This window comes from Anopheles merus, chromosome 2R, assembly GCF_017562075.2.
Source record: "Anopheles merus strain MAF chromosome 2R, AmerM5.1, whole genome shotgun sequence".
Classification (NCBI taxonomy): Eukaryota; Metazoa; Arthropoda; class Insecta; order Diptera; family Culicidae; genus Anopheles; species Anopheles merus.
In genome coordinates, this window is record NC_054082.1 from 20,619,019 (window position 1) to 20,640,384 (window position 21,366).

Genomic DNA, 21,366 nt, shown 5'->3' on the forward strand with positions numbered 1-21,366 from the left:
GAACTAAAATGCTTTTAGTTTATACATGATCGCAGGCTTTCTTCGCTACGGTCTAAAACAAAACACTAGATACAATGCAACACTAGACAGTAAAGCGTAGCGTTCGCCCCTCCTTGCTCCGTCGCTATTCTATTGTCTTGAGAATGTGGCAAACCAACATGCATTGGGATGAACCGTGTTCTACTGTTGGAGTGCATTGAGCGTGCAAAAGATACTTGACGCACTGCAGATATTGTTTTCATGGTACACTTGGCTCGCAAGTGCTCACAATCGTATGCGCAAACTAAACTCCTTCTCAACAAAAATGCAAATGACACACTGCGTAGATGCTCTGGCGTCATGGTGTTGATCATTTCGAGAAGCTGTACATTCCCAACGACAGTCCACTTTGCTAGATCGTCAACACAAATCTCTTCTCGTTTTTCTGCCAAAAGCTTGTTTGCATCTATGTACAGTATTTACGAAACGTAACACCATCAATTGTGTTGGTGTGGCGTTTCTTCAAAAGAACAAAAAAAAAGGTGCCAGTATTTCCCCATTAATTTATACAAAATACATCCTTCAACAGAAATCACCGTTTGCATTGATATATTATTCTCGCTAAAACTAGTCATTGCCAAACTGATCAAACTGTTTGTTGTTTTGCTACATCGGCCCCACACTTCCGTCAAACAGCCACAGAGTCCAACCACGCACTGCACTGATTCTTTGAATCGCTCGGCAAAAGCTGCTGCCACCCCTTCCCGCGAACCTTACGTACGACGTTTAGCATTATTAAAGTTACAGTCCTATACAAATATGTACTACTTACATATACATATCATAAATTGCCTAACAATGCTCACACCTTCGTATTGCGCCACTTTGTTTGCAGCTGTTTCTTTTTTACTTTACTTTATCTTTTACCTACATACTCTGTACTATTGTTTTGCTGTTCTTCTGGTGCTTATGAACAACAGTGCTGCACCGCGCAATGATAAACCATCGCCGCCACCAGCGCGCGATCCTTCGCGATCTTTACTTGCCCCGCCGTTTCGGTACAGTTTTTGGTGCACTCTATGCTAAATATTAAATAACTACCGAGTTTTGCTGTCCGGCGTTTGAGGCCGTCCCACTGCCGCCTCCCCCGGCAGCCGGGTTTGCCGTGCCAGCCACCGTTGTCGCGTCACCGCTCACCCCTTCCGGCAGCTGTTGCGTTTGGTCGACCTCGCGATACTTACGGAATGTTCGCCACTGACCCGTGTTGTAGTCGAGCGTGATAAGCGACTCCACCAGCATAAGGGTCGACTGGTCGTCCTGGTGCACCTTTTCCTTTAGTAGCGCAAAAAGAAAGCGTATTAGCATTTGTACACATCACACAGCCACTTTGGCTGCTTTGCATAATTACCAAACTTTCGTTCAGCTTGATAGTGACAACGTTTTCCGGCGACGGTCTAGGATTGTTGCGGTAGCCGGCCATGAAACCGATAATGATCGCCTTCTCCAGTCGCGATACGCAGTTGGCGCGTTTGAACATGTCATGTGCTTCCATGTAATACTTGCTCTGCAAAATAAAGCGTATCATTAGATCAACCAATCAGTCCAGCATGGCAGAGGTTAGCTATCCCGATCAAATAACTTACCGATATTGAAAGCCCCTTTCTGGCACCGGCTTGCTGCTGCTGCTGCTGCTGCTGCTGAGCCTGCTGTACCTGCTGTTGCTGACCGCTGCCTTGCGACTGCTGCTGTATCGTAACCGTGGTTCCCTGCTGCTGCTGCTGCGTTACTTGTTTCAGTTGAGCCCGTTGCACCTGAATCTGCTGGGTTTGAGCTTGCTGCTGCGGTTGCTGGACTAGCTGAATGGTCGTACCGCCGGTACGCTGCGTGCCCGGTGCCTGGAACTGGATGGTGTGCTGCTGCTGCGCCTGCTGTTGCTGCTGCTGCTGCTGCTGCGGTATTTGCGTTATTATCGTCCGCTGGCCCGGCTGGCCCGCCGTTGCTGTCGTTTTGATCAGTTGCTGTTGCTGCTGCACACCACCGACGGCGGACTGTTGGATCGTTTGCACTAGCTTTGGTTGCCCGCCGGGCCGTTGGATAAGCGTAATTCCCTGTGGCAAAATCGTTTGCACATTGTTCGTTCCGCCGACGGGGCGGAAAATCACCTGCTGCTTCACCTGTCCCTGTTGTTGCTGCTGCTGCTGCTGTTGCTGCACGTGCTGCTGCGAAATGTTTGTTATTAGTGCCGGTATGGTGGTGCTTTGCTGCTGCTGCTGCTGCTGTATCACGGTCGTGCCCTGCTGTTGCCCTCCGCTCGGCTGAATGACGACGGGCGTTAGGGCGGGAATATTTTGATGCAGCGAGCTGGTCGGTACCAGGGCGGGTATTTGGCTCAGCTTCGTGTCCGACTCGGTTTTGATCAGCCCGGGCGGCCCGGTCAGTATGGTGGCCCCGCCCAGCCCGGACACATTCTGGAGCGGTATCTGCTGGTACACCGTGTTGCCCGACGCGTCCACCGTTTGAATGATGACGCCCTTCTGGTTCAGCACGTTCGACATGTTGGCCGAGTTGGTGACGTAGTACGTATTGCCCTTGACGTTCGGCGGCATGACGACCTGCGTGTACTTGGGCTGCTGACCGACCGCTGCCGCAGCCGTCGCTTGTAGGGCCTGCTGCTGCTGCTGCTGCTGTTGCTGTTGCTGCAGCTGCTGCTGCTGTTGGAGAATTTGCGCGACGGAGGTCGTCATACCGGCCGTCGGTGGGTTCTGTGCCGTGATCGTGATGGTGCGCTTCTGCGGCACTGCCGTAGGCGTTATCTGCAGCTGATTCTGCTGGCCCTGTTGCTGCTGCTGTTGCTGTTGCTGCTGCACCGACTGGATGTTTAGGATCGTTGGCTGAGCGGCGCCGCCCGGCATCTGGGTCGATATTAGTGGGGGAATATTCTGCATCAGCTGGTTGTTGTTCAGCGACATGGTTGGGGCCGTTTTGATCTGCACAATCCGAGTGCCAGCCTGCCCAGCAACCTGTGCTCCTTGCACCTGTATTTGCTGCGGGTGCTGCTGGATCAATTGCTGCGGCTGCTGAGCACGGGACAGGGTCGTTGTCAGGCTGGGCGTACTGGCAGAACTGACGCCCGACACTATTCGCTGAATGTTTAGCTGCTTTCCGGGCGACGATGTGTTTAGCACGAACGAAGTGAGTGGCGTTTTCTGCTGGATGATTGTGCCCCCGCCGCCAGCGGTGGTCGTACCGGACTGCACCTGCTTCGTGGTGAACAGTATGTTGCCGCCCCGGTTGATGATGGTGGTGGATTTTGGAATGGAAGCATGCAGCGCGCTGGGAACGATCGATTCGGACGATATGATTTCAATTTTCTGCTGCGCGTTCGTGTTACTGCTGCTCGTTACCGCGGCAGCAGCGGCTGCCGCAGCGCTGATCGTTTTCCCGGTCGACTTTTGAATGATTTGAACGCCGCCCGTCGCTCCCGGTTGCGTTTGCAGTACCGATTTGGCCTGCTTCGGCGTCAGCGGCACCGTCCGCACTAACGATGGTGGCTGCGAGGACAGCGTGACCATGGAGCTGCCGACCGTACCGGTTGCAACGGCCTCCGTTTTGATGACCGTAGCGGAAAGCGTTTTCGTAGTAGGGTAAGCTAGTGGAGGCGGGGCCGAGCTGACAACGCTTGGCACGGAACTGACCGCTATCGATGTGGGCGACGTTAAGCTAATGGATTCTTTCTTCACCTCCTTCATTTCTACCTCCTCCTCCTCCTCGTCAACGTCAGCGGTTGCAGTATGAGCCGCTGTGGGCGTCTGTTGCTGATTCGGCTGAGATACTGTTGCCGGTTGACTTTGCTGTTGTCGCTGGGGTGGCTGAAGCTGCGTTTGCTGTGCTGTTGGTGCTTGCTGCTGCTGTTGTTGTTGCTGCTGCTGCTGTTGTTGCTGCTGTGGCTGCGACACTTGCGCTTGCGGCGCGTTAGCCGCAACCGACGTTGACATGGCGGGTGTATCCTTGCTGCCAGATGTGGCAGGCATCGGCGTCGCCGGTTGACTGTACACCGTCGACGGTGCAGACAAACCGGCCGCATAGTCGGGCGTAGTGGTAACGGTCGGGCTCGAGGTGACTGGTGAGACGGCCACGGGTTTCGTATCGTTCGCACTTTGGCTCTGCTGTTCTGCGACCTTCTTCGCCTGCTCCTCCTTCTCCTGCTCCCGTTTGCGCTTCTTTGCCGCCGCATAGCCCAACGGTTGCTCGCCGATTTCGAGCAGCTTGATACCGCCATCCTTCCTGCCCGCGGGCGTCCGACTCATCGTTGGCCGCGTTTGGCCCGGCGTGGTCGGCGGTGAGCGGAACCCCCCGGTAGGGACGCGTGACGGAATACCCTTCAGCGGTGTCGTGTCGGTCATCTTACGTGGAATGCCACGCGACCGTAAAGGCACTGTCGGTGCAGATATCTTCTTGAGACAGCTCTGCGCATCGGAAGACTTCTGCAGCAGCTCCGCGCGTAAGGCCGCACTTTTCGGTTTGCGCTTCAGCGTAAAGTGTTTCACCGGCGTGGTTTGCTGGCCGACCACGGACACGAGCGCCGACTTGTTGAGATACTGGCACTCCAGCGGCAGCATGCCGAGGTCGGCATTCTTCACCACCAACCGCCGCAGCTCGTTCACCATGTCTGTGAAGATGGGCCGCGTCTCCTCGTAGTCGGAGATTTCCGTGTTCAGCGAGCCAGTGGTCGGGAGGGTTTTTATCGTTTCCGCTATCATTGACACCCATAGCTCCGAATCGAGACCAGCGACTTCGATCACCTCTTCCAACTCCGTTTTCCACTACAAAGAGAAGCAAAGCGGAAATTAATTAGTTAAGCTACGACCATGCGTAACAGCACAAGTGTACTGCCAGGGGAAGCAAACATTGTAGAGTATTGTTTGTTGTCCATAAAACTTGATGGCAAAACGATTATCGAAAACGGTGTGTACGTATGACAGGTTGGTTGCTGTCGTTATTTTGTTGTTGTTTATGTTACACATCAGAACACATACACTCGCAAACATGCGCACACACACATACATCAACGCACTTCAGCAGCGTGCTTCTCCTGCAGCTTCCCCCGACCGCCCGCGTAAACCACACGCACGGAGCACGAGCATCCAGAGGCGCAATCAACGGCACGGCGATGAGCGCCTTATGATGGGCGCATTTATCAACAAAACCTCTTTGAAACTCTTTGCTCGTCAACGGAATACGCACATCAGGCCTGTAAAAAACACACACACAGTCTTTTTTCTTCCTGCAACATTTCTTTTTTTTCGCAGCGCCTACCACCACCAGCGCGCGTGCAACATCAGCATTTGGTGTTTTTTCTTCTGTTCTTCTCTCCTGCTCATCGCAGCGCCCGCAGCACCATCAGTCGGCGCAACGTTGTCGTCATTCGGGCTCGGGCCCTCTCTTTCGCACCGCTTACCTCTTCGACGATCCGTCGCGGAATTTGGAAAAAGCTGAGCAGCAGTTTCAGCTTAACCTGCGTCTGTAGGTCCGGAAAACACTCCTTGATGTTCCGCAGCACTTCCTTGTTCAGTTGCGATGTGATTGAGCCGCTGATCCATGAATCGTTCGATGTACCAAGCTTATTGTGCAGCCAGAGTGAAATGTCGCTGTCCCGCACGTTCGCCATCTTGAAAAAAACTGATGCCGAATGCAGTGAGGTACGTTTTCCAACTCAGTTTCAAACACACACACGCACACATACACACACACCACAGCACGGGCGTTACCGATTTGGCACGCTTGTGTTGTCAAACTTCGGGGACGCGTAACGCTCAAGGTGCCGACAGGCGATGGTGTGCGCGCTGCACCGAACGCCAACCGACCTTTTGACAGCTCGCTTGACGTCTGTGGAATGAATCACAGCGTCGCACAAAGCAGAAGGGCGTACAGACCAACTCCATAAACAATTGGCGTGGTGTGATCAATGTTTTCGTTTATTTTGTGTTCGATTATTTAGTGTAACGTTGCGAAACTAGTTTAGTTTGCGTTCTAGGCTTAGGATGAAGCCGATTCAAGTATTACAACTGTTGGTGGTGCTGCTGTACGGCGGTAAGCTTCTGCGTTTGTCCGTTCGGTGCTAACAGGGCGGGGCTGTCTGGACTAGGCGTCTATTGTGCTATGCTAGACGATCCTGTTAATTGCTTTTTAATGGCATCCGTGTCCGTGGTGTTTTGATCTGCAACTGCATCCTTTCCGTTTCAGTGGCTCACGTTACAGCGCGATACAATTACACCATTCCGAAAATCCTGCAAGGATCATGGTTCTCGTGGGAAACGGGAAGGCCTACCTTGACCGTCCTCGACGATCACAGCATGTCCGACAGGGGCGACCTCATCAACATGTTGCGCGAAGGCTCCAACTTTACGTTCATTTTCCGCAGCAGAAAGTGCTACCACTGTGTGCACGCGTTCCCCAGGACGTTGAATATATTCGAAAAATATGAATGTAAGTACTACTCGGAACCACTCCCTCAAATCAACTCGAATCAAAACCAAAGGATCGTGTGCTTTAACATGACTGTCTTCCACATTTTTAGCGGTTTGTGTGACGATTGGGCCAAACGAAGAGCCCACCATCGAGCGGGTATGCCGTGGATCGACCGATCAGCAGTTAATAACGCTGTTTAACGAAAACTACGTGCCCGTAAACTGTCGCTCGTCGCTTGAGGGTGTGTGGCAGTTTGCCTATCAGAATCGATTCCGCTTCACTGGAGAGTGTGACCATCCGGATGCACGGATTCACTCCTGCCAGCAGGCCGGCACGCAGTTCTTAATATCGAACGAAAAGTTTAACATCACCTACAAGCAGTGCATCGGGATGGCGGAAACGTTCAACGGTGTGGTGGAGTACAGCTGTCTGGGCGATTGGTTCATCGGCAAGAATCACTATTTCGCCGTGGCCAACACGAAGGAATCGCGAAAGGATGAAAAGTATCGGTGCTTTTTGAAGAATCGTGACGACGATCTGTACCTGGGCGTGTCGATCACGGCAGAATGTAACACGCTGAAGACGGTCGAAAAATCGCCCGAGCGTCTGCGCATCACACCCGTCAAGGCGGATGTCATCGAGCCGGGGTGCCGATTCCCGCAAAACTTTACCGGCGAGTGGATCAATACCGCCAACATCGACGGTGATGTAAAGATAAACGAAACGCACATCGTGGAAACGTACAAACCGGATCAATCGCGTTACCGCCGCACGATCTACGTGTGCCGGGAGCAGCGGGACTCGCGCATCATGACCGCCCGCCTAACGGTGGACGGTTGTCAGACAGATTACGTTTGTTTCGACTTCGTCCCGAAGCATCACAACGTGATTCGCTACCGCCGGGGGCTGGCCGTGATTCAGGACGACTTTTCGACCGTGTGCTCGTGGAAGCAGTTCAAGAACGAGGAACAGTGGCGCTACGATTTGCTGCTCGCTGCCAAACCCGTCCCGATCCGGTGCCCGGTCGCTGGAAAGTTTAACTTCACGCAGAAGGGCGAGGCGCCGTTCAAAACGCGCATTCTCGGCGGCGTTACGCTGAGTCCTCGGCCGGACATTCGCTGCAAGCAAAACATTTCGGACTTTTCCGTGTGCGACGGCGATCAGAAGGAGATGATGATCGATGCGGACTACTGTCTGTCGGTGGATTATCTCGGCCGGCCGATCGATATCTACAGCGATCCGGATTACCGCATGAAGTGTATCGGCTACTGGCAGGAAAATCTGAAATCCTATCTCATCACGTACGACGATCTGGATCCGCTGTCCAAGTACCGCTGCTGGGTGTACCAGCGGGCGGATCTGAACCGCGTGCTGATGTCGCAAGCGGTTGGTGCGTTCTGCGATATCAATCAGGACGTCACCTCGTGGAACTACACCGAAGGTGCGGTAGTGGCGATCGACATGACGGAGTACGAGCGCGAGCGGGACCAGTGCCCGATGCACTTCGACGACGGTGAAAACCCTTGGCAGGAAACGGAAAATTTCATTACCGTGTTTCCGTGGGTCATCTATCGCTCGACGGCGGCTCTCAGCAGCACACTCACGACTTTCCTTATCTCCCTAGCAGCGGTTTGTTTGAAGGTGTTCTTCTAGAAGCAATTGAATCTCTTTCTTGGAAATTATTACGTATCGTAAATATCCGTCCAAAACGTGCGCGTTACGGCGTGCACCATGTGCCTTCATTCCATCCATAATTGTAAGCGTAGTGCGACTTGACAAATAAAGATTAAAACCGTGGATAGTGATGTGGCTACCTCACATTTAAAAATAAGCTACTTAGCATCTAACAATCTTTCCCGTTTTTGCAATCTATTTCCGATTCAGTCCAGCTGGTTCCGTCCAAAACATCCAAAAATATCCAAAGCTTCAGTTTACCAAAACCAACACCGCATCGGAATTATTCTAACTGACTGTTCTCCACGACACTTCCGAGATGGCGCTGATAAAACACAACTGAAATGCAAATTATCTTCTCGAACGAATGGAATGAAACCGTTTGAATTGCAAATTACTGAAAAAAATCTTGAATGTGGGTCCCGGAAAGCAAATGGACTGGGATGGTTCATTCTTCAGCATCAAACGTATGGCGGTGGAATTTCGATGCTTTACTAGCTAAATTTAGCTTCGTTCATCTTTTCACGCGATTATTTTAGGGTGTTCCTTTTATGAAAGCAAATTGATTTGTAAAAAAGAGTATTATTAGATAGCTTAATTCAGTTTATAGATGAATACAATTTTAAATGCATCTCTATGGGGGTCAAATGACCCGCTAGGTATTGGTCAGGGCGGTGGCAACGCTAATCGGATGCGATTTTATCGGACGAGATTTATATGGGATTTGACAGATAACGTCGGACGACGAAATCGCACGTCCGACGTTATCTGTCAAATCCCATATAAATCACGTCCGATAAAATCGCATCCGATGAGCGTTGCCACCGCCCTCAATCTTGCGTAAATTGACACTTGGAAGGAGCGACCATTGTGCGCCTCACCTTTTATATTTATTTAAACAACACGTCTGACAAAAACGAAAACGAAGAGATCCTTCTTTACGTTTATACGATTTAAATAAATAAAGACGAACAATTAACGTTTGAAAATTGTATACAATAAGGAAATCTCATTTTTATTGGAAAAAGTCGTTTCGTTTGCCACACTCGACTCGCACATCCGCAATGAGCCAACCTGCTCGAACCGGACTCGAAAGGTGCAGTAATCTTCTATCTCGCTTCTCCAATATTTATCTTTATTTGCCTGGAAAATTTGTGGCTTTCCCAGACGGATCAATTTTTCTGTGGTAAAATTCACAGCCTTACTCCCTGTCGGATGTAGATCCAACAAGTAAACACGGTGGTGAAACAAGTGGGCGAAAGTGTTAACATTACGATGTTTAGCAAACCGCCAAATGATGTGCGGATTTCTGCGGGTGACCTGATCAGCACGGAGTGCCTCGCCTGAGTAGTGCACCTTTTCCCCCCACACACACCAAATTCGCTGCTGCTGTGCAGCGTGTGTGATTGTGTGTGTGGCTGTCGGTATGTGTGTTGGGTGTTGGGCGGTAAAAGTTGCAATGGATCGGTGTGGCCATTCATTCGCTGGCGATTGGAAGGAGCAGCTATCGTGTCTCGGTATTCAACGGTGGGTAACGTTTGGAAGGTAGCCAGCCCTGTGCCAGCCAGTTCCGCTAGTCACAAAGTGTGTCGAGTGGCGAGCGCATCGGCTCGAGTGTAGGTGTAATTGGAGCGATTTTGTGGCAATTTTCCTTACTGCTTCTACAGTTCCGTACGGCAACGTGTGCGCGAGAGAAGCATTGTAATCGAGAATAATGAGCCTCAAATCTGCTGCTCTTAAGGAAACACTTGCAGCCGTTTCCAGACTGTGATTCGTTTTTAGTTTCAAGTGTGTGTGTGTGTGTGTCTGTGTGGGTGTATCGATACGAAAACAAATTTTCCAGTCTAACAAGGAAACGCGACAGCAGTGCCATTCGGCCGCAAATAGTGCATAACAAGAAAAAAAAGTTGTCTATCATCACCAAATTGTGCAACCAGAACGATTTGTGCTCCGTCTGCTCGCGAGCACAATAAACAACAACAAAGCGCTGTCAAACGCGCGCACCCCGTGACAGAACCCAATCCCGTTGCGAGCGAGAGGGAAAGGGCGAAGATTGCAAAACCACCACTGGCGGCAGTGTGAGCAGCACACCAGAACAGAAGTGTCAAAAGTGCAGTACTAGAATGTATGAATGAAGGAACCCGATCGCGGTCAGGCTGGTGCAATCGAACGGGATAATTTGTAAAAGGAAAAAAGAAAAAAGAAAACACCCAAGAAAGAGTCCGCGAATACCGGATTGCGCATACCGCAAAGCAGCAGTGCGAGTGTGTGCGCGAATAAGACTGCTCCGACGGCACTCTAGCAGGTTCCCCCAGAAGTGCACGTGTGCTAGATGCGAACAGGGCAAAGCCAGCAGTGCGAACAGAACGGAAAGAGAGCGAGTGCGAGTGAGAGCGCGCGAGTGTGTGAGCGTAAGCAGGCCGCAGCAACACGGCACAGCTGAGCGAAGAAAATTGTCTGCATAATCGGACGGGAACAAAACACTGCCAACAACCACCGTTACGTCCCGAGGGGCGGCCCAATCATCCCGATCGGCAGCATCTCCCACAGGATTCTGTAGTGTCCATCCGCCCGCCAGCCAGCCCAAAGTCCTCTAGGTGTGTGTGTGTGTGTGTTTTTTTTCGCTTTTCTCGAACCTTCCCCAGATTGGTGTTACAGGCACAGGACCCCGCTCAGGTAAGAGCTGCTCTCGCGCTTATCATAACACTGTGCACCCGCTTTCCTCCCACTGCTGTCGAGCAGTTCCTCCCCCTCCCCCCTCTTCTGGCTAAACACATTCCTGCTGCTTTCTAATCCCTTCCACTCCGCTGCAATCCGCCGGTGACCTCACAACTGTGGGCGGCGGTATCAAATGGCCAAGCTCACCGCCACACGACCGATTACTTAACCGCGGTCCACAACCCCGAGAGCCGCCGTCGTCCAGCTGATGTGAGGAAATATGTCGCGACTCGAACCATCCTTTTCTGCGATACTGGTTGGCCTTGTGTGTGTGTGAGTGTGTGCACGGTATGGTCGCAGCATCAAGACCATCCGGATGGCGAAAAACCCCCGCTGCAGGATGCCGCAGAACAAGCGCAGCACACGCACACGCGTTCAAAGGCCACGAAAAACGTCACCGATGGCGCGTGATACCGTCAAGAGATTGCTCTCCCGCTACACTCCTTTGCCGACGGTGATGACGATTTGGCGACTTGGCGCTGGTGTGTGGCCTCTTCTCTATTGCATCATATTGCACCACTTTGTGAATTCTCCGCCGTGGCCGAATTTGTGGTCTCTTTCTCTCTCTCTCTCTCTCTCTCTCTCTCTCTCTCTCTCTCTCTATTTCTCTCTCTCCCTCTGTTTTGTCCCCTTTAAAGGAGGACGCTGTGGGAAAGGATGGAACAGACTTGGTAAACACAACTGTTGTTTTGGTTTCGTTTTAGTTAGCGACAAAGCAATAGAAGCGCCTGTTTTTGTTTCAGTGTGCGATGTTTTATCGGTTTTATGGTCATTGCCTTTTAATTGAACCGATTTATTCCACTACCAAATGCTGATCGTTCGTTGCCGTAATTGTTTCGATGGTATCGTAACGCGTACGGGCTGGGGGAGCTGTCCACTATTGCACTGAAAACGAGCAATTTTGCTCCCTGCTGGCACAGCTACTACAATCAGCTTTTAGCACAGCTGAGTCGTGCAGCAGGTAAAAGAAAAGCATCTCAGAAAAAACACACACGGACTGACGATGGACGATGGAGAGGAATTTCCGGTCCGTAATTGAAAATCCGTCCAATGTCACTCAAGCTTTCACATTTTAAGTTTTCCTTTCAATTGATACGTACCGCTTTAATTAGCGACGTTATGAAAACACGGTAAACTAAATCGTCCGCTTAGTGCACACACTGGTGTGTGTGGGTGTGTGTGTGCATAGGTCGATGCACAACCTTGCAGATGGAAGAAGCCCGACGCAACGCGGAGCGGAAAGGACAACGTCCGGTTGCTTTTTCCGAAAACCGTCGCTGGAACCGTTCCAAATTCAATAATGCATCTGGCAAGGGGACCACACTTGAGACACACATCCTCTTGAGAGGCAGCAAACGATCGTGTGGGCGGAGGGGGAGGGCAGCTGGATTGCATCGAAGCCAGTTCCGGGTTCCCGTCCCATCCATTACATTACAAGTTTCAAGCTGCGATGTCGATCGATTGTGGATTGAAGATCGGAATGGTGTGATAGTGTGTATTATTGCGTGTCCCGTGGTCCCGCAGCAACGCTCGGAAAGCTGCCGCAAACATCCCCCCCTCCAGGGGGGGTAATCAGTATGGATGCGATGGCCGATAGGTGTGCTGCAAAGGTCGGGCAGCCCGACGGTCACGTCCATTGCCCCAGGCCGTGTACGGGCATATGTAACAGAGGCGTTCCGGATGCCCGGAACCGCACCGGTGCCACACCACCCGCGCCCGCTCAACTCATCGCGCCGGATGATGCAACACACAATGATGGTGGTGTGTCCGAGTGCGCCAAACAATCAAAACCACCTGACAAGACACGGAGGGAAAGGTGCATTAGCATAAATAGATCATTTGTGGAGTGGTGCGGGTGAAGAAGACAGAGAGAGAGAGAGAGAGAGAGAGAGAGAGAGAGAGAGAGAGACAGCGAGGAAATGGAACGATTCGGTAAGCCGTGCGCTAACAGACGAATGCGAAATAATGCACAATTATTTTGTGGCCGATGGGGCTGCAGGAGGGGTGGAGAAAAAAGGCTTTTCAAAAAAGCCATGTCGGCAACGTCCATTATCCACTTTTTGTTTGTTTTTATGTTTAAATAAAACATATTTCGCGGCATAAATAAGGTTACTATATGTGTTGGGGATCTCCGTGGGATCAACAATTCCTACTAACGATCGATATGATCATACAAATATGTATTGCTTTAGTGACGATCCTATTGTTAATTCCGTGCCGCTCCCAGGAAGATACCACGGAACCGGACAAACTAAAATGTGTGTGAGAGAGGGAGAGAGAGAGAGGGAGAAAGAGTGATAAAACAACACACAAAAATCGTCTAATCAACAATAATCGACACAACGCGCGTTTGTACCGTTACCCCGTGTGCGCACTCCCTCACCCCTCATGTGATCCTCCTTCGTCACCACCACTACCAAAAATTACATCACCGTGCGTCATGCAAGCACCGATCGCGCCAGTATCATCATACAAAGGAGCTGCGACCCGGCTTGGCTGGGGACCCGGACGGACGTGCATCATGTCTGGACGCCTGCTTTACGCCAGGGTGTGTTCGCGATTGCGATCTACCGCGAGATGGTACGATTGGCCCCGTGGCGTTGTTATCGGTTTTGGATTCAGCTTTCGCACACACACACACACACACACACACACACACACACACACACACACACACACACACACACACACACACACACACACACACACACACACACACACACACACACACACACACCACACACACACACACACACACACACACACGCACACACACACACACACACACGCGCACACACACACACACACACACACACACACACACACACACACACACACACACACACACACACACACACACACACACACACACACACACACACACACACACACACGCACGCACAGTGGCGCACCAGCGTGACTTGGTTAAAGGATGTCTCGTATGGTGCGACTGCCGGAATGTACACAATGTTTCGCGCCGCACTGAAATGGGCCGACGTGTGTAAACTTGACGCGGCACGATCTCGCTGCCGCATTGCCTGCCGTTGCGTGCCAAACGCACCCGAGGAATATTAAGCCTGTTAGTTCTGCGCAACCCGGTTTTCATATTTCCCCGTTCCCTAATCGGGGCCGTTTGTATGCCGATTTCGTGCGCTAGAATTGGTGAGATAAGCGCAACATGTGCGTTGGACTGTGGACATGTTGTTGTTGTGTTGGGCACTCTGTTCGGGATGGAATAATCGATCAGTGTTTGGCCCTTGCTGTCGATCGAACCGTCGTTTGTGGTGGGGCTTTGCAGAGGGGATTTCCGTTGCAGCGCTGCACTTGACGCGGAACATTCCAGCGAAGAGGGTTTTTTTGGTTTTGTTTAGGTACAGCTTATCACAGCACTTGAAAGTGCAGCCGGCTCGAAAGTGCAACGACGCACTATATTTATCCATCAGCTTCCCCCGCACCCGTCCGCCGCCTGGCCATATTTTGAGTTCATTCTACTCTTTTTTTTTGGATTGCCCTGGATGCGTACCTTTTACATGATCCCGTTTCCTTCTTTCCCCCATTCACGTGTTGGGCAATATATGTCAACCAGAAGGCAGGAGAAACGTGCCACCACGCCTGGACACGTTTTTATTCGGGGCCATGTGAGGGGTGAAAAGTAAAAGTGAGTTTTTAATGACGTATCACCCCAAGTTGGGCTGATGGGTGCTAGTGATGGGTAATCCGGAGCGGAGTCATGGATCAACTCCGACTCCGGTGCGCAAAATATGACTCCGACTCCGGATCACAACCGGATTCAACTCCGGATCAGTCCGGACCAGTCTGGATCAGTCCGGATCAGTCCGGATCAGTCCGAATCAGTCCGGATCAGTCCGGATTACTCCGGATCAGTCCGGACTACTCCGGATCACTCCGGACCAGTCCGGATCACTCCGGATCACTCCGGATTACTCCGGATCACTCCGGATCACTCCGGATCACTCCGGATTACTCCGGACCAGGCCGGATTACTCCAGATCACTCCGGATCAATCTGGATTAATCCGGATCAGTTGAAATGAGTCCGGATCAGTTCGGATCAGTTTGGATCAGTCCGAATGAGTCTGGGTCACTCTGGATCACTTCGGATCAGTTCGGATCAGTCCGAATGAGTCTGAATGTCTGCGAACAGACGGCGTCCACGGGCCTGTCCACGCCGGAATGCACAGCCGATGGCATACGATTCTATCTTCACGATGAACATGAGAAGGACAGAGCTTATACCCCGAACGTACCCGAAAGGTATGCATGCTTCACTCATCAAGATTTAAAGGCAAGGACAAGGCAAAAGAGACAAAGAAAAGTTACACGGCTACACATGTCCTCTAGACTGATCCGGTGTGATACGGACTGATCCGGAGTGATCCGGAGTGATCCGGAGTAATCCGGAGTGATCCGGAGTGATCCGGAGTGATCCGGAGTAATCCGGAGTGATCCGGAGTGATCCGGAGTAATCCGGAGTGATCCGGAGTGATCCGGAGTAATCCGGAGTGATCCGGAGTGATCCGGAGTGATCCGGAGTGATCCGGAGTGATCCGGAGTGATCCGGTGTGATCCGGAGTGATCCGGAGCGATCCGGAGTAATCCAGAGCGATCCGGAGTAATCCGGAGTGATCCGGAGTGACTGATCCGGACTCGGAGTCGATGAGTCCGGAGGTTTGCTCGTGCAACTTTTACCCCCCCCCCCCCCCCGGTAAAACAGTCCGGAGTAACTCCAAGTCCGACTCCGAGGTGTACCGGAGTCGGATCGATCCGACTCCGGTAAAAAATCGTATTTACCCATCACTAATGGGTGCTGCTTGGTTTTGGTGGCAGTTTGTTTTTTCTCTTTTTGTTTCTTCCTTATTTTTTTTTCGTTGCAATCAATCACGAACGGGTTACAAATTGGGGTTCAATTAGCTGGTGCACTATTTTGGTGTACTATGTGTTTATATGATGGTTGATTAATGCTTCGTGGCAATTGCAATGCCAATCGTTCTTGTATACCTTCCCCCTACACGGAGGATGCGAAAAGATGGGTTGTTAATATTGTTTGTTTAATTTTATTGATTATTTTGTAAAGTGTATCTCTCGGTGTGGTGAGGAATAGAGGGTTTTAGTTTTCTAATTCCTAGAAATATCTCAATAATGTTGCTCTGTAATGTATTACAAAAGTTCTTCGCTGTGCACTTCAATAATAATGAAAGATATTTCACTCCGATGTGTACTTCACAGTACGACTCAGAACCTCTTTGGTACATCCGGATTGTTTGTTTGCGTCATCATTGCTCGTTTCCAGTTCGAAACTAAGAACATCGATTGGGAGAGGTATCCGTGCTTTGAATGTGCCACCGATCGACAATTTTATGAGTGATCGCTGACTCAGAAATTCGATGGGTTTCCAAGAGCGCCAATGCCTTAGTCGCGTTCCGGAACTTATTGAAGTTATTGTCCGTTTAGACACAGCAAATAATACAGTAATGAGTTTCAAGTTTGATTTGTATTTAAATGATTGCTCTATAACGTTAAAATGTACATTTAAGAACGGGAATTCTTAGTCGCTAGAGTCGTAGACTTTTCTCATAGAAATTAAATTTGGAAAAGAGTGCGATTGGATAAGTAAACGGAAACGAGAAATGCTAAGAGATTAAAATGAGAATTAAATTGCTCCCAGAGGATACATTTTTGGTAGTTTTAGGCCCTTCAGTAGATTAAAATCGAATGACAAATATTAAAATATCAGAAACAAAACCTTTTAAGGCGAAGAATTTGTAATGCTTAAACATAATTATATCTGAACAAACTAGTTACATTTTGGGTTCATCTTCCATACCGTAGCTGGATGGTAGGAAATCAAAACCAAATCAGAACTTCTACTTCTAGCCTGTTGAGCAAAGTACAACAAAACTGAATGACAACGTACCCCGTTTGGCACATATTTTGCCGCGAGATGGGTTTTACCCCAATTTGATTGTCAGTTTCTGGGAAGAATATGTTTTCAAAACAATTAAATGCTGCCAACATTGAATAGATAAGATGTTCATTGGGTTCACTCGCGGTTTCTGGGAAGCCAAACGTCAAACGTCTCAGAGCGTTGTTAATTTTGTGGGCTATCCAGTTCATTGTCGTTGAATGTTGTTGTGCAAAACACAATAAATCACTGCAAGCACGCCCATGATAACGTCGGGGATTCGGTTTGAAATATTCGGCAAAATCGCAGCTTCAAAAGCCCGTCTGGCTCCATTCTTTAAAAATTGTCAACCAATCCACGAGTCCATCCACCTGACCTTATGGATTGAAAGTGAAAGTATGCAACATCCCATTTTCTAACCTGCGATGCTCCTTTGCATGGCCATCTTTTAATTGATCGTGATGCTATCGATCGATCGTGCCTCGCTGCAAAGTGCTTGCGGCTTCGTCTCGCTCCCCGCGCTGCCCCGCGTGGGTCCAGAGAGAATGCTGCCGCTAAAGATCCCATTAAACGGTAGCGGCGCACACTAACGTTTGCGTTTGCTCTGCCGCGAAGCGTGCAATCGGCGTGCGACAACGGGACGGGACGTGCAATCTCTACTGCACAACGATCAAACTGGTCTTGCTCAAACAGGCAGCCCCCGTGTGTGAATATCATTTGAGCGGGCGCGCGGACAGTAGGTGCACTTGCCTCACCTACTGCATGCTTTGGTTCGGTTTTTTGTTGGTCCGTGGCTTTCTGGCCGTCGTCGTCCTCCCTTTGCTAATCGCGTGCATCTGGTGGTGTGGTGTGATGACCGGAGAGTGCAACCGTATGCACAGACGATCCACGGTAACATGGCTGACTTGTTTTACCGAAACCTCAGTGCGCGTTTGCTGCTGGTTCTCGCGCGGTTTCGGTGCAGCACACCGGTGGTGGAAAATCGAACGAACAAGCAATACGGGGCAGCAATATGGATCGGCTAGTGTTACATTACGAATTAACCAATCCACACACACACACACACACACACTCGTTGGGAATGAGCTAGTCCGACGGTTGGGTAGCATACACCTGCCCATTGCGCTAAGCACCCGCTCATCAGGAATGATCCTCCGGTTGCTGTTTGGCAATGAGCAGCGAGCGGTGGCCCCCGGAGGCACATTAGCGTGGCTGCCGTTCTCACCCACACCGCACTACTACCGTTGAAGGGTGCTCTTGGTTTGCGTACCGGTCTCTGACAAATTGCCCAAACGGGTTCAACATATGGGGCAAAGGGGGGGGGGGATAGGGGGAGGTTGGTTGTGGTGAGTTGAAGCGATATCACTCAACACACCCGGGGTAGGTGATCGGAGTGATCGAAAGGCAACAAAAAGGGTGTGAATCGGTTCGGTTTTCGAGGTTCGATTGGTGGGCAGGGTCGGTTGTGCGTAAGGGAGTGCGGGAATGTTGATTACGCAGTCGTCAACTAGCATAACCACACACACACACACCCACACACTCACGCACAATTTTCCTCTACCAGAGGAACTGCCATACATGCACACACACACACACACACACACACACACACACACACACACACACACACACACACACACACAGAGCGATCTTTTAGCGTCACGGAACCACGGAGTGACCGGTTTTTCGTCGAAACCGTTGGAGACTTGGGCAAGGCAATGGGTGACGAACGGCAGGGTACCCCTACAAAGTGGTCACGATGTCGACGGGGGCCCGGGCCAAAACTTGAATGAACTGGTGCGATGGGACGACGGCAGAATGCAACCGGAAGGGAATGGGGGCGAGGGCGAGTGGTTTCACCCTGGTGTAGTGGTAGTAGTGGCAGTAGATGGAAGTCGTTTTCTTTTTGCAATGTTTGTAGCAATATTTGCCGTTTGTGTGTGTGTGTATGTGTTTGGATTGCATTATAGTGATAAAAAATAGATAAAGATGGTTTTAATGCTGCTGCTAAAAACTTGGCGGATGGCACACGAGAGCGGCGATGCCGCGTGGTTTGGCTCTCAGTTGGTTGCCTATGCTGGCGACTGTTCGATCGTAGCATATGTCGTAAGCGAGTTGGCACCTCATCCGAGCGATCGTGAGGACACTTCTTTGCTATAATCTGTGTGTGTGTTTGTGTGTTTCTACGTGTGTTGTAATTGTTTGTGTTGATTGACAAATTTAAGAAATTAAACTCTAAGCGATTGTGGCTGGAAATTGTTTGGATGCTGGATGTTTTCTCTCATCAAAGCTGCTTCTCTGCTGGGCGCTGTTATTAAAACACAGTGAGAAAGACCTTTTTTTTTAGAAATCAGTTCTCTCCCTCCCAGCCGTCCCGACCTATTTCCTCCGCCGAGGCAAACAACAACACAGCCACTCACGGCGAGGGATGTCATTGGCCAGCGCGTGTGAGTGACTAAAGCCGACAACGCCGATGACAACGACGACGCGCTTGGCTGAAATCCCGTCCGTCCCGTCGGGCACAAGCGGTGTGCGGTGACGTAACTTTCACTTTCTTGGCGCGATCACTTCGACTGTGAGTGTGTGTGTGTGTGAGCGAGTGCGAGCGCGCCCGCGGCTGTCGTCTGCCATTGTCATCAATGCCCCGTCGAGGATGGCGGGGGAGCCTTTATCGTGCATTTAGGTATTTTATTTTATCATTAACAATTGCGTTGCGCAGGGAAAGGGTGTGGGCTACATCATGATTTCAGTGGCCACTCTATGCTACTACCACTACTACTACTACTACTACTACTAGTATTACTACTGCTTGTGCTGCTACCACATCCTATCGAACGAATTGCACGGTCGAACTTCTTCGGCTGTATGGTGAGTTTTGTTGCATCTTCCCTGGAATCGTATCCGCTTTCCCGCACAATACCAGTGCCCACTGCTGCTGCACCTTTTGTCGTTGGCAGGGTTGTCAGCGGCTGTTGGGCTTTTCGCTTTCATCTTTTACCGGATTTGTCGGGAGTGAGAGAGAGAGAGAGCGAGAGCGCGCGTGAAGTAGGGCAGCGATCAGACCTTCCTCCATTCCCGCGAAAGACAGTGTCACATCGGGAATGATTGAGCCTCGGTGGAATGCGGTAACTAATGTATTCACATGGCATTCACGTGCGCAATACAAACGCGCCTTCGAGCGGACAGGTTGGGCGTGAAAAATGGTGGCAAATTTTTGGTGGCAGAGAAACGCACTTTTTATGGCATTTTGTGTCTTTGTTGTTTGCACTGTTTGAGGCGGTTTAATTTTTGGAGCATTCGTGCACAGTTTATGGGCCGGTGGCTAGGTGGACAAGACGTGAGTGGTTCTGTTTGGTGTGTATTATTGCAACATAACTTGTGCATATTTATATAAACAGATAACAAATAACCACAACTACAGCGCAAAGTGTAAGAGATCGCTTGCCGTGGCGACATTTTATTCGGTGCAACCTGTTATCCACTCGATGCCGGACAATTTGTTTCCCCCCCCCCCCCCCGGAGGGCAATCCTTCCCCACAAAAGTCCATCCACCGCCGACATCGCCTCCTCGCTCGCTCGCCTGTACGCCTCCGATGGATGTGGGTCATCAAAAGAGTTTCACTTTTTCGAATTTTGCGCGGCACTTTCTCGCGGCATCACAGCGCGGCCGGCGTACGGGCGAACCCCGGGACCAATGGAGCGAACCAGCGAAAGAGAAACGATGAATGAAGATTGTGCACCAGCGGTGCGGGAAAAGTCGCAACCACGCATTCCCTGCCCCCACGTCGTCGCCACCAGGAGCAAGCGTACCGTTTTGTAGCAAATTTGTTGTTGTTTTGCCGCTGGCTGGCTGAAGCTGCTGTGCCTTCGAAGACGATCTTGCATCGTGCGTGTGTTGATGTGCGTATTATGAACTGCCGCTCTCTTTTGGGGCTAAAACACACCAGCGTTTATCAGGTCGGATCACGTTTGCGGTGCCGTCCGGCGCACCGGAGCGACGGGCGGGCAGAGGATCAGAAGTAGGTTACACCAACAGCCAGTGAAAGGGGGAACGAGTGTCTGTGTGTGTGTGTGTGTTTTAGCGGGCTCGATCAAAAACCGCCCGAGGCGCGTGATTGGGTTTGCGTCGGAAGAACACACTCCCTCCGGGCCACGCACTCTCTGTGTTGTGCTGCTTTCGTACGGGGTGAACTTTTGGTTTCGCCGCGAATTGGCCCAAGTCCGCCCAAGGAGCTCTTTCTCTTTTTCAGCTGGTTTGGATTAGCTGTGCCCGGTGTCGATCTTCTTATGCTTTTTCGATCGTTCCATTCGAGTAGGGGAGGGCATTACACCGACAGCAACACGTTTTTCCGTTTGTATTTTACGCTACGCCTTAGCAACAGCGCGACTACGCGACAGCCTGTCTGTGGGAACTTGAGCGCGATTTTGTAGGCTTTTTGTAGGATATTTTTAAATCAACCAACCTTCACCTCCTCACTCTCTCTCGCTCTCCCCCTCTCCGCCGTGGTTGCTGTCCTTCCCCCGCGTTCTTCCACCCCATCCAGTAAGACACGGAGTATTGCGTAAAGCAGCTTTTGTGACCTTCGCTCTCCTTTTACCGCAAAA

General features: G+C 50.8%; 3 protein-coding genes across 6 annotated transcripts in view; 2 read left to right on the forward strand and 1 right to left on the reverse strand.

Annotated features, from left to right (window-relative positions):
- Window positions 1-232: 232 nt before the first annotated feature.
- Window positions 233-5,757, reverse strand: LOC121599877 (negative elongation factor A). Of its 2 annotated transcripts, none has more exons than XM_041927994.1 (4): window positions 5,438-5,757; window positions 1,623-4,802; window positions 1,388-1,543; window positions 233-1,311 (listed from the first exon to the last, which is right to left on the reverse strand). In XM_041927994.1, exons 1-4 carry the CDS (start codon window positions 5,645-5,647, stop codon window positions 1,069-1,071), a joined length of 3,789 nt encoding a protein of 1,262 aa, XP_041783928.1. In that variant the 5' UTR covers window positions 5,648-5,757; the 3' UTR covers window positions 233-1,068. The 2 variants fall into 2 exon arrangements, with proteins under 2 accessions (XP_041783928.1, XP_041783935.1); XM_041928001.1 differs by lacking the exon at window positions 5,438-5,757 and adding an exon at window positions 5,016-5,104.
- Window positions 5,758-5,858: 101 nt separating this feature from the next.
- Window positions 5,859-8,278, forward strand: LOC121599903. The gene is made up of 3 exons (XM_041928041.1): window positions 5,859-6,069; window positions 6,223-6,465; window positions 6,557-8,278. The coding sequence occupies exons 1-3, from the start codon at window positions 6,021-6,023 to the stop codon at window positions 8,098-8,100; spliced, it is 1,836 nt and encodes a 611-aa protein (XP_041783975.1). The 5' UTR covers window positions 5,859-6,020; the 3' UTR covers window positions 8,101-8,278.
- Window positions 8,279-9,233: 955 nt separating this feature from the next.
- Window positions 9,234-21,366, forward strand: part of LOC121589719 (3-hydroxy-3-methylglutaryl-coenzyme A reductase) — a 38,748-nt gene continuing 26,615 nt past the window's right edge. The window contains exons 1-2 of one of the 3 annotated variants that reach the window (XM_041908823.1): window positions 9,234-9,648; window positions 9,789-10,797. The gene's annotated coding sequence lies outside the window, so the exon portion shown is untranslated. Of the gene's footprint in view, window positions 10,798-21,366 lie in introns of all 3 variants that reach the window. The other 2 variants (XM_041908824.1, XM_041908825.1) reach the window with 2 other exon arrangements.